The 20,534-nt window shown below is 31.7% G+C and overlaps 1 protein-coding gene across 1 annotated transcript; it reads right to left on the bottom strand.

Annotated features, from left to right (window-relative positions):
- Positions 1 to 1,006: 1,006 nt before the first annotated feature.
- LOC144420914 (uncharacterized) lies at positions 1,007 to 19,398 on the bottom strand. Its single transcript, XM_078110752.1, has 31 exons — positions 19,306 to 19,398; positions 18,325 to 18,504; positions 18,111 to 18,197; positions 17,559 to 17,642; positions 17,049 to 17,237; positions 16,387 to 16,479; positions 15,798 to 15,986; positions 15,360 to 15,452; positions 14,725 to 14,910; positions 14,160 to 14,249; positions 13,568 to 13,744; positions 12,788 to 12,883; positions 12,253 to 12,420; positions 11,800 to 11,895; positions 11,092 to 11,280; positions 10,626 to 10,718; positions 10,223 to 10,417; positions 9,883 to 9,975; positions 9,107 to 9,292; positions 8,873 to 8,965; positions 6,649 to 6,741; positions 6,246 to 6,440; positions 5,906 to 5,998; positions 4,849 to 5,037; positions 4,304 to 4,396; positions 3,901 to 4,095; positions 3,563 to 3,655; positions 2,619 to 2,711; positions 2,140 to 2,307; positions 1,924 to 2,010; positions 1,007 to 1,580 (listed from the first exon to the last, which is right to left on the bottom strand). Exons 1-31 carry the CDS (start codon positions 19,396 to 19,398, stop codon positions 1,575 to 1,577), a joined length of 3,975 nt encoding a protein of 1,324 aa, XP_077966878.1. The 3' UTR covers positions 1,007 to 1,574.
- Between the last annotated feature and the right edge of the window lie 1,136 nt (positions 19,399 to 20,534).

Here is a 20,534-nt window from a genome sequence, read left to right as displayed (position 1 = left end):
TCACAGAATTAGAATAAACCCACATAAATTATAAAATCTAGATGATTCAAGACAATGAATTGTCTGGTATGCATTATTTCGTTGGAAAATATGTTGCAGCAAAAGATCCAGCACAGAACTCGAGTACATCTTGACCTCGATTAGTTGAATTCACTGTAATTAATTATGATGCAATGATATTATTTGAAGATATTGGTATGTATATAAACCACAGAAGCGTTTTTCAAATGCAATAGAATTTGCATACGCTTCAAAATAAATACACAAAACGCAAAAAATATCCTTGACTCAACGCAAAATTACGCCGACGAGTTCTCACTACTTCGTCGTCAAGAGAACATACTAATTTGCGTTCGATTTTGGCAGGGTTGTCTTTTGAAAATTCAATTCTCGCAAACGAAGTCCACTTTATGTTAACGGTAAATGCCAAACATTTTAAAAAAATATATAAAATCAAATTCGCCACAAAATTTTTTGCGTGATAATCCATCTTTAAAAGTATGTTTTGTGAAAACGAACAAAAAATAAATTTTAATTGTTGAACTTCTGTAATTTGTTATTGGAATATTGCGCTAACCCACGATTGAATATCAGATTAAAAAAAAAATAAATTGATTGTAATATTTTTAAATGAAAAGATGTCAAAATTCCAATGTTCGTACATGAAATCCTCAAACTTTGCTGTGTCCGGCATTCACTGAGGCATATCCTTAACTCCAGATTTTGCTAGTGAGTCAACAAATATTCCATATAAAAAATGAGAAAAAATATAAATAACTCGTCTGTGTAGCTTCACTTAAAGTTATCTCCTTTATTATCTATCGTTCCGTTCATTTGAAGTTTCTTAGAAATTGTCAAGACAATTCTATGCTGATTTCTTTTCAAGAATATTTCGCCAACGCAACTACAGAAATTCTTTCATTTTCCCAACTAAAAAATATCAACACAATAATACAAAACAGGGTACATTTTCATATGTTTATTGATGATATCAAGACATTGTTGTTCTATTCTAAGCTAGGTTACTTCAACTTCAATATTACGATAAAACCCTCCTAACTTTTTTAGTAACCAGATTACGCAAACTAATTTAATGTTAATAATCTAAAAAAGCATGGGGTATTCAAACAAAAACAAGAAATTTACAAAATTCAAAAATTAGGTACGACTAATTACCTGAAACAAAGTCATTCTAAATCTATACATCCTAATTTGCTGTAAATTGTACGATTACGAAATTCTCAATTTTAATTATGGGTTTTAAAAATTTGGGGGTATAATGCAAGCATGAATATACATAATAAAAATTAAAAAAAAAAAAACAGAAAAAATCTTTATTTAAAGCCACAATAAAACTCAGATTCTAAGTTATATAAACACAGGGGGCATATGTTTCGGTGGGGGCGTCACCGGGCAACACATCATCGGCTATGTTGCAAATGATTTTTGAATCTTTTTCTTCTTTTTATTTTCTTCTTCGATAATGAATCTTTGTGTCAATTGATCAAGGAGACAATCACGATTTGGCTGTTTAAAGTAGTTCCGTTTGTTTCAATTCAGCTTGCTTCTTTTCATTAGTGCTTTTCATAAAATATGATTTGATCAGTGTATTACTAAGATGCCATATATTTTGGTTACAAAATTGTTCATTTCATCTGCGTTTCTCACTGTTTTAGATTAAAATAATAAGTTTATCACATTATACGACACTTCTGAAAATATTACCTATTGGTCTTAATAGCAAAATTTTTTGATAAATATTATTTTGAATAGTATACGCAACAAGAATCCCGTTCCAAATATTACCCGCAAAAACTGCCTTTAGGTAGTCAGATTTAATGAGGAAGGCAATTCAATTTCTTTTTAGAAGACTTGTAATAATTTGTGCTACTGAGTTTTATGATTATAATATAAAAACTATACTTGTTGTTCTTTTTTTATTCGGTTTCTCAATCTTTCTACAAACTCCATTAATTCCGTTCTTTGTTTCTCTATTTCATCCTCAGTAATCTAAAAATAATTTTATTTCTTTTTTTAAGTTTTATGCAAAGTGTGATATTTAAAATTGATGTCAGTAGAAACAGAAAAATAAATATATGAAGAGAAATATTTAACCTAAGAATTAGAAAAATTTCTCACTGGGTATGAACTAAGCCATCCTTTTAATTCATTACATTTTCTTGTTATTGACTTTATATCCTCTGACGTGAGTTTGTTTCGTTGTTCTCCAAAAACAGCAAAGGATCTGACACGACTGATAAACATTCGACATTCATCGGCTTCTCTGACTATTTTTCGATCACGTTTCTGTGATTACGAACAATATAAAAAACGACTCATTTCGATGAAAAAAAAATATCAATATCAAAATATGTCTTTCTTATTCTGATTGAATTAAAATGTTACAAGAGACATGCTGTCACATGTCTAATTTTAAATATTTTCGTTTGTTCATTTGATCTTTGAAATTGAAACGAACTTTCACGAGTATCTGTGAAACTCGGTCATAAACAGACGTTGACCATAAAATGATGTGCTGAAGGACCTAATACACGAATTATATATAGTATAAAGACTAAGGTGTCATATTCACAGAATTATTATAATTAAGTTGTCACCTGTTTCTCATCTTGCATACTCTTTAAAATTTTAGAAGCAACTGTTTCTAAGTCCTCACGTTTATCTCTAAGTTCTTTCTGCGAAATATCTTTCTAAAATAGGAATAAAAAAACTGCGTCTATTTTTGTTTAAAATTCATAAAAGCTAGAACAGTTGCTTTGCAACTTTAACATTGATATTAAAATATTAATGTTAATATTATTTTATTAAAAGGACGTGTCCTATACATACATGGGAAACCAGAAACCAATTCTCAGCATCCGTGTACATCTCAACTATTTTGTTGAAATACTATCCGTTATTTTATCTTTTCCTCTGTTGTGAATAACTAACTGTTTCCAGTAATTTATGCACTTAGATAAGCTTAGATAAGACAAAAGGAAACTTCTGAAATAATACTTTTATGTTAAACTGCTCAAAGCGAGATCCAGAGCCATCAACCAAATATCGAAAGATTTCTGATAGAAGAGTTAATATGTAAAGACTGGAGCACTAAGAATTGTACGTATAGGCTCATTTTTAGAATCAGTAGATCAGTAACACCGCTTTACTTGAAAAAGTTTGAACAATACTGTGAAGGACACAGCTATATGTTGGAGGATTTACACAAAAAACGAACGAACAAGCTAACATCTCAATCACTAAATTTTAGCGAACAATCACGTCAAATCCATTCCCATAAAACAAGATTCTATGTCCGATTGGATTCGCAGATATATTCTCATTAATAGCACAATTACGAAATTATAGAAAAATTTGGAAAGTAGCGAATATGTATAAATTTTGAGAAAACAAAAGATCTACTCTACAGGTTAAAAAGTCGTGAATAATAAACTCAATTGAATTTCAAAAAAATTCATTTTTTTGATCGAAGATATAATATACATTACATATAACACATGAACTAATTTTGGAATAAACAAGCAACAACTAGATCAAATACCTCCTCCCTTGTTTCCAACTTCTTGTAAATAATTTGAACATATTCCTCTAGTTCTCTACACTTTTTTTCAATTTCAGCAGAAGTCAAGTTTTCCTATTAGGTGAATAAACGTTTTATTATATTTGACAGAATATTGGTGATAAAAACCACACGGTGAAAAACTAACTTTAGGCCAAATACTGACACTAGCGGTATTTTCTACAATGACTTGAAAATATTCCAGTTAAGAATCTAATTTTGTAGGACTTCCCAACGTATGTGGCCATATTGGACGTCACAACATTACGCTTAAACCCTTTTTTGATATTTTAAGATTCTGAGCAAATAGGTTTGTGTACCGCAATTAAAAACTGATTTGCTTTGATGCATTCAGATTGAATTCGATCCTCATCGTGTTTTGTCAATCTAGACGTGAGAGGCTCAAACACAGTAAGACGTTGGACACGGTCGATGTAATTCTTCAGTTTTTGAGACATTTCAGCTTTCTTTATTCGCTCTTCAGCTTGCCTCCTTGCCACCTCAGCCTTTTCTAACTAAAAACATTTAATATTCATAATCAGTAATGATTGAAAAAATAATAATTTAAATAATATTGTCTATATTTTATCATATATGAAACGAGAAGAAAAAACGTTATAATATTAAAAGTAACAGACAGGTCTACGAAAAGTAAAATTGACGAAACTAAGTACAAATGTAGCAAGCTTCAAAAGGAATTACATTTTAGAATAATCACCCCACCGTGTCAATTCTTTCCAACTTTTTGTACACATGTTCAGTCATTTTGCGTATATCCAAATATTGGACTTCCAGTTGGATCGTATCTGAATTTTCCTGAACAAAAATAACAAAAAAAAAACAATTAAATAATTTACAACACCAATCAAGTAGAAACAAAGGAGCTCAAGTCATATTTTTCAGAAATGGTCTGATTTATGTATCTATAAACCGTTTTGGGGTTACAAACCTGGACCTTTTAGTTTTTATTTTAGGTAACTTATTTTAGGTAAAATAGTTAAGGTAGGTTTTTATTTAACTATTACAAAAATGCGATTTTCTCAATACCTTAGAATGTGACATAAGCTAATATGTTAATAGACTAATACAGTTATGATATTTTTTAGCCAATTCATTACACACTGGGTTAGTATGTTGATATGGCATTTCAATAAAGATTTCAACCTTTAATACCAACATAGTCACGTCCTCTAACTACAAAGTAACAGCTGCTCGTATAGTGCAAAGTCATAGTGAAGTATAAGATGGAACAATAACGCGATATTCACCCTGATATGTCTTTCTGCGATGTTACATTGACTAAATAGCAATCTAAAATCTTCTTCAGTCAATCTGTTCTTGAACTGTTTGAATACAACCAGCGATTTGACATCAGAAATGTATGCTCGAAGATTGTTGATTACTTCCGCGCGTTTTCTAATCGTTTCTGCCCGCTCTCGTTCACGCTCAGCTTCGATCTTTCCCGAAATTAAATTTCATTGTTTTTTAAAAATGGCTAGTTGATATAAATATAGCTAGGAATAATTTAGTAAGAACCTCAGCTATATTTAATTTGAAGTTTTGCTGAGAAAAGTAACATTCAATTATTAGTTAATGGCATAGTTATTTGGAAAATAATAATTGGTGATAAATACTTTACTTTAAAAAAAAGGTATGCAACTATTTTAGTAGATTAAGTATGGCCAGAATGTTGTTTCCCTACTCTGCGACCAATTTAGCTTGGGTGCATTTTCCCAATCAGATAATATTTCGGTATAATTTGACTGACTTTACTCTGCTCTACAGTAACAACTTCCTCACAATTACACCTATCTTGACCCAGAACGTACCAAGAAATTAAATTACACCTAGTAATAAATATTTAAACATATATTCGGAAATAAAGTTCTCCCACATAAGTACTGCTCCAATGAATTTACAGGTATGGTGCAAGACATTCAAATACCGTAGATAGTAAAATCTCGCCTCTATTTTTCTGGCCCGTAACGCATTAAAAATATCATTGAGAGTTTTCTGTAATTCATCAAATTTGAACGAATCACGTCAAATCCATTCTCATAAAACAAGATTCTATGTCCGATTGGATTCGCATATATATCCTCATTAAAAGCGAAATTACAAAATCATAGAAAAATTTCGAAAGTAGCGAATATGTATAAATTTTGAGAAAACAAAACTCTACTCTACAGGTTAATAAGTCGTGAATATTAAACTCAATTGAATTTCAAAAAAATTCATTTTTTTGATCGAAGATATAATATACATTACATATAACACATGAACTGATTTTGGAAAAAAAAAACAAGCAACAACTAGATCAAATACCTCTTCCCATGTTTTCGACTTCTTGTAAATAATTTGAACATATTCCTCTAGTTCTCTACACTTTTTTTCAATTTCAGTAGAAGTCAAGTTTTCCTATTAGATGAATAAACGTTTTATTATATTTGACAGAATATTGGTGATGAAAACCACACGGTGAAAAACTAACTTTAGGCCAAATACTGACACTAGCGGTATTTTCCACAATGACTTGAAAATATTCCAGTAAAGAATCTAATTTTGTATGACTTGTCCCAACGTATGTGGCCATATTGGACGTCACAACATTACGCTTAAACCCTTTTTAGATATTTTAAGATTCTGAGCAAATAGGTTCGTGTACCGCAATTAAAAACTGATTTGCTTTGATGCATTCAGATTGAATTCGAGCTTCATCGTTCTTTGTCAATCTAGACGTGAGAGGCTCAAACACAGTAAGACGTTGGACACGGTCGATGTATCTCTTCACTTTTTGAGACATATCATCTTTCTTTCTTTGCTCTTCGGCTTGCCTCCTTGCCACCTCAGCCTTTTCTAACTAAAAACATTTATTATTCATAATCAGTAATGATTGAAAAAATAATAATTTAAATAATATTGTCTATATTTTATCATATATACAACGGGAAGAAAAAACGTTATAATATTGAAAGTAACAGACAGGTCTACGAAAATTAAAATTGACGAAACTAAGTCCAAATGTAGCAAGCTTCAAAAGGGAATACATTTTAAAATAATCACCCCACCGTGTCAATTCTTTTTAACTTTTTGTACACATCTTCAGTCATTTTGCGTATATCCAAATATTGGACTTCCAGTTGGATCGTATCTGAATTTTCCTGAACAAAAAAAAAACCAAATAAATTTTTTACGACACCAATCGAGTAGAATCAAAGGAGCTCAAGTCATATTTTTTAGAAATTATCTGAATTTATGTATTTATAGACCATTTTGGGGTTACAAACCTGGACCTTTTAGTTTTTATTTTAGGTAACTTATTTTAGGTAAATTAGTTAAGGTAGGTTTTTATTTAACTATTACAAAAATGCGATTTTCTCAATACCTTAGAATGTGACATAAGCTAATATGTTAATAGACTAATACAGTTTTGATATTTTTTAGCCAATTTATTACACACTGGGTTAGTATGTTGATATGGCATTTCAATAAAGATTTCAACCTTTAATACCAACATAGGCAATATTCACCTCGCGATATTCACCTCGATATGTCTTTCTGCAATGTTACATTGACTAAATATCAATCTCAAACGATCACGTTTCTGTGATTACGAACAATATAAAAAAGACTCGATGAAAAAAAAATATCAATATCAAAATATGTCTTTTTTATTCTGATTAATTTAAAATGTTACAACAGACATGCTGTCACATGTCTTATTTTAAATTTTTTCTTTTGTTCATTTGATCTTTGAAATTGAAACGAACCTTCAAGAGTATCTGTGAAACTCGGTTATAAAAAGAAGTTGACCATAAGAGAGAGAATTTATTATTTCGTCAACCAGAAAACACATAATATAAAATATAATAATAACTAAATAAGTGAAACAAAAGTTTTCGGTATGACTGGGAGGTACCGATACCGATCTGAGTCAGTTACCACCCAATATAACACATGAATATATACATAAATTGACACAGGTTCTTTTTTATTTAACTCTCAGTTTATAGAGAACTATTTACACTATTTACAAAACGAGGATATATCTGATTAAAACGAGGATAAATTTTGAATTCATCTAATCAGGGTTGGGAATTTATTGTGAAAAATGACACATTTATAACAGTAACATAATGTGGTTTTTGTTTTAAATTAATGTTAATGGTAGAAAAAGAGGAGTGCGTTTCCGAAATAGATACTTAATTCTAAATGAGCCTATATATGAGAATCATTTAATACATCATTTTAACACTATAAAAAAATAAAAAAAAATATTAATACTACAATAATACCTAAATAGACATATGCAAATTTAAGCAGATATGATTTATTAAAGACAAAGATGAGACAGTTACAATTGCCGGAAACCATTTCAATTCTTGCAATAATTCATAGTCTACTCCAAACGTAAACTTTAGTGGTAGTAGTATAAAAAAAAAATGGTCAAATCTATCAAGATATCGCATATCGATAAATTTTAATCACACTCACAGTTAATTAAATAATCCATAACAGCCGCTTAACAGTAATTGGAAATTTAATTATATTAAGGAGCATCATATGAATTTCAAAAGTCACTTAGCGGAGCAGTTTTGGGTAACTAGGGTGGTATAACACCAGACCTAATGTTGTGCATAGATAGGATAGCAGAAAATGAATGGAAATGTTTGCAGAATGATAATACATGAGATATATATAAAACAGTGGATTAATTTGGTATCCCCCAAACGTAAACTTTGGTGGTAGGAGTATCAAAAATTGCCAAATTTATTAATTTATTGCAATATCGATAAATGTTAATCACACTCACAGTTGATTAAATAAACCATAACAACCACATAATGGTAATTGAAACAGTAATTATATAATATCAACCTAATGTTGTGCATAGGTGGGATATCAGAAAATGATTAAAATTGTTTGCAGAATAATAAATGACAGGACATGAAATATACATAAAACGGTGGATTAATTTGGCAGGATAGACCAAGAATAATATACACAAGTACACTATAATCTAATTGTCGGGCAAAAAGAGGCTAGTTTCCAGCCATTGTAGCATGAACCGCAATTAAGGAGTGGAGGAATATATTAGAATGTAGCAAGTGAGTTTTATGATTAAAGAATAGAAAATTTATATAACAATTATATTAATACAATTAAACAAGTTATGAACATCAATTTTATAGGAGAAATGATGTGCTGAAGGACCTAATACACGAAACGAATTATATATAGTATAAAGACTAAGATGTCATATTCACAGAATTATTATAGTTAAGTTGTCACCTGTTTCTCATCTTGCATACTCTCTAAAATGTTAGAAGCAACTGTTTCTAAGTCCTCGCGTTTATCTCTAAGTTCTTTATGCGAAATCTCTTTCTAAATAAAAATAAAAAACTGCGTCTATTTTTGTTTAAAATTCATAAAAGCTAGAACAGTTGCTTTGCAACTTTAACATTGATATTAAAATATTAATGTTAATATTATTTTATATTAAAAAAGAACGTGTGCTATACATACATAGGAAACCAGGAACCAATTCTCAGCATCCGTGTACATCTCTACTATTTTGTTGAAATACTTATCCGTTAATTTATCTTTTCCTCTGTTGCGAATAACTAACTGTTTCCAGTAATTTATGCACTTAGATAAGCTCTCCTTAGCGTTGTTCCATTCTACTAAATCATCTTTGCATTTGTTTGCTATCTGAAAATTTCAAAAAGATTTTAGAAACTTCTAAAATAATACTTTTATGTTAAACTGCTCAAAGCGAGATCCAGAGCCATCAACCAAATACCGAAAGATTTCTGATAGAAGAGTTAATATGTAAAGAGTGGAGCACTAAGAATTTTACGTATAGGCTCATTTTTAGAATCAGTAGATCAGTAACACCGCTTTACTTGAAAAAGTTTGAACAATACTGTGAAGGACACAGCTATATGTTGGAGGATTTACACACAAAATGGACGAACAAGCTAACATCTCAATCACTAAATTTTAGCGAACAATCACGTCAGATCCATTCTTATAAAACAAGATTCTATGTCCGATTGGATTCGCATATATATCCTCACTAATAGCAAAATTATGGAATTATAGAAAAATTTGGAAAGTAGCGAATATGTATAAGTTTTGAGAAAACAAAAGCTCTACTCTACAGGTTAAAAAGTCGTGAATAATAAACTCAATTGAATTTCAAAAAAATTCATTTTTTTGATCGAAGATATAATATACATTACATATAACACATGAACTTATTTTGAAAAAAAAAAACAAGCAACAACTAGATCAAATACCTCTTCCCATGTTTTCAACTTCTTGTAAATAATTTGAACATATTCCTCTAGTTCTCTACACTTTTTTTCAATTTCAGCAGAATTCAAGTTTTCCTATTAGATGAATAAACGCTTTATTATATTTGATAGAATATTGGTGATGAAAAACACACGGTGAAAAACTAACTTTAGGCCAAATACTGACACTAGCGGTATTTTCTACAATGACTTGAAAATATTCCAATAAAAAATCTAATTTTGTATTACTTGGCCCAACGTATGTGACCATATTGGACGACACAACATTACGCTTAAACGCTTTTTTGATATTTTAAGATTCTGAGCAAATAGTTTTGTGTACCGCGATTAAAAACTGATTTGCTTTGATGCATTCAGATTGAATTCGAGCTTCATCGTTTTTTGTCAATCTAGACGCGAGAGGCTCAAACACAATAAGACGTTGGACACGGTCAATGTAATTCTTCAGTTTTTGAGACATATCAGCTTTCTTTCTTCGCTCTTCGGCTTGTCTCCTTGCCACCTCAGTCTTTTCTAACTAAAAACATTTAATATTCATAATCAGTAATGATTGAAAAGATAATAATTTATATAATATTGTCTATATTTTATCATATATACAACGGGAAGAATAAACGTTATAATATTAAAAGTAACAGACAGGTCTACGAAAAGTAAAATTGACGAAACTAAGTCCAAATGTAGCAAGCTTCAAAAGGGAATAAATTTTAAAATAATCACCCCACCGTGTCAATTCTTTTCAACTTTTTGTACACATCTTCAGTCATTTTGCGTATATCCAAATATTGGACTTCCAGTTGGATCGTATCTGAATTTTCCTGAACAAAAAAAAAACAATTAAATTATTTACAACACCAATCGAGTAGAATCAAAGGAGCTCAAATCATATTTTTTAGAAATTATCTGAATTTATGTATTTATAGACCATTTTGGGGTTACAAACCTGGACCTTTTAGTTTTTATTTTAGGTAACTTATTTTAGGTAAATTAGTTAAGGTAGGTTTTTATTTAACTATTACAAAAATGCGATTTTCTCAATACCTTAGAATGTGACACAAGCTAATATGTTAATAGACTAATACAGTTTTGACATTTTTTAGCCAATTTGTTACACACTGGGTTAGTATGTTGATATGGCATTTCAATCAAGATTTTAACCTTTAATACCAACATAGGCAACGCGATATTCACCTCGATATGTCTTTCTGCAATGTTACATTGACTAAATATCAATCTCAAATCTTCTTCAGTCAATCTGTTCTTGAACTTTTTGAATACAACTCTCGATCTGACCTCGGAAATGTGGGCTCGGAGATTGTTGATTACTTCCGCGCGCTTTCTAATCGTTTCTGCCCGCTGTCGTTCACGCTCAGCTTCGACCTTTTAGGAAATATAACTTCATTGAGTTCTTACATAAAATGAATAGTTGATAGATATATAACTAAAAATACTTCAAAAAGAACCTTAACAATATTTTATTTAGAGTTTTGCTCCGAAGAGTCACATTCAACTTATAGTTAAGGGCATAGTTATTGATAAAATAATAATTGCTGATAAATACTTTACTTTAGAAAAAAGAAATGCAATTATTTTAGTAGATAAAATATGGTCAGAATGTTGTTTTCCTACTCTGCGACCAATTTAGCTTGAGTACATTTTTCAAATAATATAATATTTCGGTATAAATTCGACTGACTTTACTCTGCTCTACAGTAACAACTTCGTCACAATTACACCTATCTTGACCCAGAACGTACCAAGAAATTAAATTACACCTAGTAATAAATCTTTAAACATATATTCGGAAAGAAAGTTCTCCCACATAAGTAGGCCTACTGCTCCAATGAATTTACAGGTAGGGTGCAAGACATTCAAATACCGTAAATAGAAAAATCTTACCTCTATTTTTCTTTCCCGTAACGAATTAAAAATGTCATTGACTGTTTTCTGTAACTTATCAAATTCTGATAAAAAATTTTTGCCAGTGATTTGATGCTGAATACAATTTAATATAGATATTTTAAATAAGTAACTTATCTACGGAATGAAATCTTTTTGTAGTTTTTAAATGAGACGAAATGTTCATCGTGATAATGTGTTCAATTTGAAAATTTCAATTCGATTGCTACGCCAGGGTGTAAAACTTAATCGACCATTCTAATTGGCCACCGTGGTTTAAATCATTAATTTAATAAAGTAACTCTCGACTGATTCAAATATTTTTGCAGATCTTCTTGCATTTAATGAAGCTAAAAGTACGCCTACATAGAATGGTTGTCGATTGCTAATAATCGGTGTAATATATGGTCACTTGGTCACCGTTATTCGAATTATTAATTTGCTCTGACTTACGTAATTTTCATTAATCCATTCGAATACATTCGTGCAATGCTCGTGTATTGTATCAATGCACTGGACAATTGTTTTGTCTGTTTCTCTTTCAGCCTCCAGACTTTTACAAACATAGTCAATGTAATCGTGTACAGCAGTTCGGACTTGCTGTCGAAATATTTCCTCTGCCTGAAAAAATAACAGGTAAATAAAAAAAGGTGAAACTAAAGGACACCGCGTTTGTGAAAAAGTAATATTGGGCCATTCCAGCTTTGCAAATCTGAGTTTTTTTCTGGTACTTGGCACCTAGTGCCTCCTAATTAAATTTCTCACTTGAAACTTATATTCAGCCCCACATTCAATATGCTATGAATTAATGTAAAACATTAATAAACGCAAATTCGAAATAGGACTTAGTAAAACTTTATTTTCTGTCAATTCTTAATATGCGAGTCACTCTAATTTATATGTAACGAAATACGTCCAAAGTAGCAAGCTTTGTTGCACTTAAATTTTATTTTGAATTTTTTAATGCAATTTTGTATTTCTATCTCACCTCATTTTTTCCTGCTTGCATTTTATCATAAATATCCTCAATCGTTCTTCGTAAATTTCTCTGCTTTGATGTAATGGTATCGGATGTAATTTGATCCTTGAAAAGTATATGATTAGAGTTAGGGTGCAATAGCATATAATTTAATAATTTTGTAGCTTCCAAGCAAATAATTATTATCAAGATGGAAATAAACACAAGAAGTTACTTCCACAAGTCATACAAACAGCTGCATCCACCAACATGTTTAAACCATCAGCACATTCATAGTTCTCTAGTTTTAAGTACATGCCCTTAAATCTAGAGTTGAGAGAGAAGTCCGAGAAAAATTTAAATTTGGGAGTAGAGTAGATTCGGAATTACTGAATAGAGCACTGAACCACTGAATTCGAGTTTCAAGTCCGACTCACAGCCTCGCCGAAATCCAAAGCCTACCAAATCATGAGTCGTTGAAGTTCCAAGTAATAAATAGAGTTTGAGTCATAATAGATTGCATAAACAATAATGAAATGAGGTGAAATAAGGCACATTGACACTTCTAATACAATTCTATACTTTTGTTTATTTGTGTGATCCGAGTCGAGTCGAGACTTGAAAAGGTGAATTATGTCAAGTCGATAATTTAGGTCTGGCCGACAATGGTGGGAAGTCACCAGCTAGTCTTTATACAGTATTATTTTTCTCATTGTGTAATACCCCAGCTTGTTTCGAATACGCTAACACAAAAATGTTATTCAATTTTAGGGAGAGGTATATATCATATTGCATTAATTTTGGACTTACATAGTATTTCTTAATCCACTCCAATACAGTTTTACAGCTGTTCGTAATCATATTGATATGCGGTCGAGTAGACTCGTCATTTTCCTCTTCCGTTGCGATATTTTTATGAACTTCGTCGATGTATTTGCATAGATCGTTGAATGCTTTTTGTCGAATATTCGCTTCTGCTTCTTTTTCCTTTGAAAAGATAATCAGTAATATATTTCTCCATCATACATAAAAACACTTTGTGAATAAAGGTTGCAAAAAAGATGTAAAAATGACATAAGAGGGTGAAGGGAGGCGAGGGAAACAAATATTGGTTATTGTGCAGTAACATGCCTAATTAAGCCTAACAGTAATTGACAATAGCATAAAAAATGGAACAACAAAGAACATTAAAAAAAGGAAATGTCAAAGTAAATCGAGGCGATCTAGATATTCAGAAGACGCCCGATACAAAGAGAAACGGAAAACGGCTCCAAGCACCGATATGCGAGTAAAACAATCTATTCACATTCAACTAGTTTATCGACAAACGCGTACAATGATAAATTATTTAGGAGATAAGGAAGTTCAAAGTTAAATTCCTTAATTACAAGTATTGACAAACCTGTTTCATTTTGCTCATACTTTGTTTGATTTCTTCAACAGTATCACGCAACTCCACATGCTTGGATTGAACCGATTCTACTGAAATCTCCTGTTAAAATAGTCGAATTTACTGTTTAAAATTGCTAACAACAAAACTACAGCTCCAGCTTACTAAATATTAAAAATGAACAAATGCTCTTAATATTAACACCGAGCCTGCGTGCGTCGGTCCCGCAAAGGATGACCTGAGAATTACTGACAAAATCTACGGACAATTAATGCAGAGGCGAAAAACAAGAAGTTCCCTTTTAATTAAAATAAAACGGTATGATTTTTGGTGAAATATCGCGTTCAATAGGACTCAAAAAATATTCGTAAAAAAAAAAGTGATGGCTTTGAACGAACTAATTCCAACCACATTAGTTGCGGAGATGGGCAACAAATTACTACAACGAGAAAAACAGCAACTAGAATCTAAAATAACAATGTATATGCACACTTTGTATCCAATACCTAAAAAAGTAAATTAGGATGAAAAATTGGCATAAACAAATCGTTTTAATCTAAGCAATGTTAATACTCACTTCTGATTTGAGATATTCTCCAGTTTCACTGCATAAGGCGTTTAGTGTATCCGCATATTTAGTTCCAGCAATTTGTTCTGATGCACACATCTGGCGAATTGAAGCTAGAGACGTCACGAGATTATCACGAGCCTCGGTCAGCTTTCTTTCTTCTTTTGCTTGCTCTTCCTTCACTGCTTCAATGGCCTGTGTTACACATCCGAAAATGAATTATTAGGTTAGTTTGTTTTATTATCCTAATGAGTATAATCATAACAACGCATATTCACAGATTTTGACGCATTTTATGGAAGGTTTTTAATAGAAAAAATGTTTGACTAAAGTAAGCTCATTATATAAAGATTTCCGGGGCTTCATCGAGGCGGATTGCGAGTAAGATCGCTCTAAGAGATGGAGGATTTGATAAGTATAAGATAGGTAATTGATTGGATCAAAAAAGAGTCCGCTGTAATTTTATTGCTTGTAAAAGACAAGTGGCGAAAATTTAAATCTTTAGTTCAGGATCACTATCGTTAGTTGTATCTGCTGATAGAATAGCAAGCAATTTGTACTGCAAGATCTTTGTGGATAAAAACCAGAGTTGCATAAAACATTCAACAGTTTTAAACCCTTCTTGCATCTTTATAGTGATTCACCTGTATTTCTTGTTTTAATCCACTCCGAAGGTTTTTAAGACTCGCCTTCACTTCAATATACTTTGATTCTAGTTCTTCTACAGTGATAGTTTTCTGGAAAATGTTGTAATTGTATTCACTTACTCTGAAGCAACTAAAGGTTTGTATATGTGCTGATTCAATCACCGCCAAGTGTTCTAATCCTTGAATTTAATATTAAAATTTCTATTATTTCTGTTAAAATATTCTCGAAGAATGGTTTCGCGCACTCACTCAGGAAAAAAAAGAGACAGCATTTTGGGCTAAGTTAAATGACGTTCACTGAAGTGAATAACTAACGAGGACACTTATAGCTTTAAATAAGACACCAGATGAGCCCACTGATTTGAAGTGAGCTACTATGTATTTGAGAGAGTGGAATTGTTTACTCGGAATATAATTTACAATGATTATACTTACTTGGTACCTTTGAAGCCAATCTTCGGCTTCATTACAAGTACGTCTTATGTTTTCGATATATTGAGAAAATTCTGCACCAAGATGTCTGTTTGTTATTTGGGTACGAACCGAATTTAACAATTTGCGAATGTTTCTGTTTGCTTTATCCCATTGTTTTCTTCTCTCTTGTTTTATTTTATATGTGGCCATCTGAATGAAAAGTGCATAGCAATAATACTCAGCTAATTTTCTTAGACATGTAGTATTATTTTATAAATCGTAACAGGTGGGTAACTATTCGTATCTGTCCATTTTTTGGTGTTGTGCAGGAGACAGGGATGAATTAGAATAAGATTCCGATTATATAAATTTAAAATATATATATATATATTCATGATTACATATCTAGAACATCCGAACACTTTTTGTATATTACTTTGAGGTAATTGACTATAAACTTTAAAAATAATCTTTTATGAAATATCTGAACACATTTTTAATATCATCTATTTTTGAGATGATGTGTTTAATATAATATAAACAAAATTTAAGGTTTATAAATCGATGTTGAATCATTCAAACATGACGTAAATCGTAGTGAAATGACTACCTGAGCCTTTCTTTGTAGTTTTGTCACAACACTTTGAATGAAACTTTCAAATGCTGTTCTTTTGTCCTCGATTTGTTTGATATGAAGGTTTTTCTGAAGATACAAATTTGCACTTACATATATATATATATATATTATTACCGTATGAGATATTCAACACATATGTTCAGTAAATACAAAAATGTAAAGCACTTCTTATGTTAGAAGCACTAGAAAGACTCCAGCTTTATTACTTTTGAGAAGAGTTACCCAAAACACGCTCACGTGCTGTCTCATCTATGAGCGACTAAAGTATCAAACCAAGCAGAATCCAGACCGTTATGACCGTTATTACCCTGACCTGGTACACATACTACGTTCCAGTATCCGCCATCTTGGTTCACATACTGAGGGAGTACCGTTTTATTTTCCGAAATTAAATATTTATTTTGTAGTTTATTCCTAATCTTATTTTTGATAGATATTCCAAAATACCTAGTATAACTTTAATAAGCAACGATGTTATTAAAACAATAACAATAAAAACATTTTATAAACGTATACTTGCATTACAAGCTATGCTATGTATTAATTGACTAATAAGATTGTTTGCTTCAAATATGCAAATTGAAATATTTCTATTTAAATTTGATGAAACAAAAAGTTTTAGTAGTAAAACGTACCCGATTTGTGCTCAAAAACGTGTTCATTCTTAAACACTTATCATCGACATCTATTTTGTCATCAGACGACATAAACTTTTCATATTCAGCAAATGCTTCATGTGTTTGGACTGATTGGATATACTGCCGAAAATTGTTGATTGCCTTGATAAGTTCGTCTTGTTGTTCTTGTTGCTTTTCTTTATCGGCCTGTTAAATTCAGATTTATATTCACTATAAAATGTGATAATATTTATGGAAACAGTAATTTGTGTATAATTTATACCATATTTATTTGAACGGTTTGTTGAATCTTTTCATCAGAAATGTTTGTTCAAAAATCATATTAATCTTACGTAATATAATTTAGAATCATTTAAGTCTTCTCTGCACTTGGTTCACATACTTCGGGAGTACCAAAAAAGTACACAAAGTCACACTAATGCAAAAATTCCGTTTTTTTTTCAAATAATTTCGATGGACTTCGTTTTGATCTTTTCGTGTTGTGACCGTTTCATACTGCTCGGATACCTCGTGTTGTTGAACGGAAAGAATGTGATCACGAAAACTTTGAATTGCGCCATGTAGCTTTTGTTTTCGTCTTCTTTCCTTTTCCTGGTTTTGAAATGAAAGCATGTATTGAAAATTCAAAAATAAAGGGTGTGCGCTGGGAGAGAAGTGTTCGTTCCAAGCATGGCTCCGAAACCTTTGGACAGTGAACTTCATCTCCCAACTTTGCATTAAAATAAAACTGGATTAGTACTACAGACAACCGAGTGATGAAAATTTGAATTCTAAAAGTTTGAGGTCCAAATATTTTTCAAAAGATCACGACTATTAGGGGTTAAAGTTCTGTCTCCAATTTTACACTATGGAAAAATCAAAAAGTAGACACAGGTTAAAATTTCTCAGGTCGCACGTCTCGTTTTCAGACTCCACGCCAACCATCTTTCGAAGGATATAATAAACAAAACCAAAACATAGAGAATTTTCCAAAAGTTGGATCAGTGACTACTTTGGCAGATCCTTATCTGGCGAGGAGATGCCTGAACGACCGACACAAAATATTTTGAATGCATTTACCTGAGCTTGGTTTTTCAGCCTATTCAAAATATTTTCAACAAAAAGTTTGAACTCCAAGTGTTGTTCGCGTATTTGTCTGAGATTTTCCTGTAAATAAAAAGTTAATTTCAATAGTTTTTTTACGTAAGAGAAGAATAAGTTTGTGATATCGCAGAAACCAAGATGATAGTTTCTGTTAAGATGAAAAGATAAAAGTGATAATTTGATTGTAAACCAGTAAGCTTTCCGGATTTTTATCAAGAAATTGTTCTGCTGCATGAATTTCGTTTTGATCTTCTGGTGTCATAAACGTGCCATGCTGCCTGATTACATCATGTTGTTGGACAGAACGAATGTAATCACGAAAACTTTGAATTGCGTAATGTAGCTCTTGTTCTTTCTTGCTTTTCTCTTCCTGGTATTTATATGAGAGCATGTTTCAAAAACTAATTGGTTGTTTTAGGAGAGAAAGATTGATTCTGATAATGACTGCGTGACATTCAAACATTCGACTTCGGCTATAACTACGACTATCGACAACGCGTAGACGTTTACAAAATAGATATGCCATGCCGAAAGATCCCTGTGAACATAATTCTTTTTAAAACACAGTGTTTCAACCCAAAGTATAAAACACCACAAAAAAAAAATATAAAAGTGTTCGTCAATTTTACTCGCAGCTTTCGGCTAAATTTTATTCGAAGTAGTTTCAGAAAATTGTTTTTAGAAATCTGATACAAGTGACACGTCGCCGGTATATTCAACTATAGTCGTTAACTGGTCGTTAAATTTACTAGTCGTTTAACTGGTCGGTCTGGGCCTGCCATCACTCACCGTTTAAATTAGATATATCATGTTGCTATCATAACACAGACAAAAATATTGATTCACAAACCCAAGGAGCTAGTTTTTTAAAAGTGAGATATCAAGGCGTTGCTCAATGCTCAAGTGGGCGAAGTAAAAATATAGGGTACCCCCGTAGTGTGTGTACCAGGTTTGGGTTGGGCCATAATTTCATTCCGATTTTCCTTATTTTAGTTTCTTTACAAGATCGGGGAATGTCTGTGTTAGCTAAGTAAATATCCATCCTGTCCATAGGTTTCAGTTCCCTCACACAACTTGATGTAAAGTAAGCGAACAAAATCAGTTACCTCCTTATAGGTACACATATTTTTGAAGCGACAAATGTAGAGCTATTCAAACCAGTCAAACGTACCTCATTATCTCCTGGAAAATCTTGTACATGATCGCACGCATTGCATATTACTGGGTTGTCTTCTTCTTGGCATTTTGGTTTTGTATTGGCCATTTGGTTTTGGTCGGTTCGATTTCAAATTTATTTCTTGTCTTGTCCTAAAATTTCCAACTGTATGTATCTGTAAAGTAAATTTGCTAAATTCCCAACTGCATGTATGTTTAAATTAATTGCAATATGAACAATTTTTTATTGAAGTTTCAAAACGCTACAACTAGAAGAATTACATGTTATTATCTCATATTTGACATGTTGTTGTAAAACAGGAATGGGCGAACTACGAAAAATCCAGAACTTAAAGTTGTTAGTCATCTAGTTCAATATACTGCACCACTAAGTTTTACCATCTATGCTGAAAATAGAAATTTGCATGTGCTTGTACAGTGGCTTATTGTTCTTTTAGTACATAAAAAGCTGTGAATAAAAATATCTTACCAAATGCGGTCGGGAAATCCACGAATTCACGTAACTACGTCGTACGTGGTAAAGGCATAGCCAACAAATCATAGCCTAACCTAGTAAAAAGAGGAACAACAATAAATATGACTTGCTTAAACATTTACTTTGCTTTTGTGTAGCGAAGCGTATTGAAGTAACGCTTTAGAAATGTATATCCTGGTGTTCGTATGAAATGCATGAACTAATAATGAATACGATACTCGAATTCGAGTCGGGACTCCCCTCCTAGATGCATATTGTGTCAGTATGGTAGCTTGTTTTATTGAACACACTTTATTGAATACTCAATTTTGACCCTGTTCACTGGTTTATAGAAGATAAGTTTAATATTGATATAGCCAATGTAGACTATATGTCAGATTGTATTTTTAGACTCTTAACCAAGCGCTTTTTACCATTCGACGACTGTCCCTTCCTGTCTTTTGTAAATTGTTGGAGCTAACCTTTGTTTAATCATAGCACTTTGCCATCGTTCCTATTAAATTAGTAGTCTAAGTCTTTATAACGTCAATTATTTATAAGTCCTACCTGAATAAACTATACGGATAAATAAACAGCTTTTCCCACAATTTCTATCTTCTGACATAAACCTGAAATATTCTATTTAGCGGTTCCCAAGCTATGGTTCGCGACCCACTGGTAGGTCGCAAAAGGAATTTTAGTGGGTCGTTAAATGATGTAGAAAGCTTCGATTAATTATACTGGCTATTAGGATCGGTGGCGACTCGAAT

This window comes from Styela clava, chromosome 3, assembly GCF_964204865.1.
Source record: "Styela clava chromosome 3, kaStyClav1.hap1.2, whole genome shotgun sequence".
Lineage (NCBI taxonomy): Eukaryota > Metazoa > Chordata > Ascidiacea > Stolidobranchia > Styelidae > Styela > Styela clava.
This window is presented reverse-complemented; position numbering and strand designations above follow the sequence as displayed.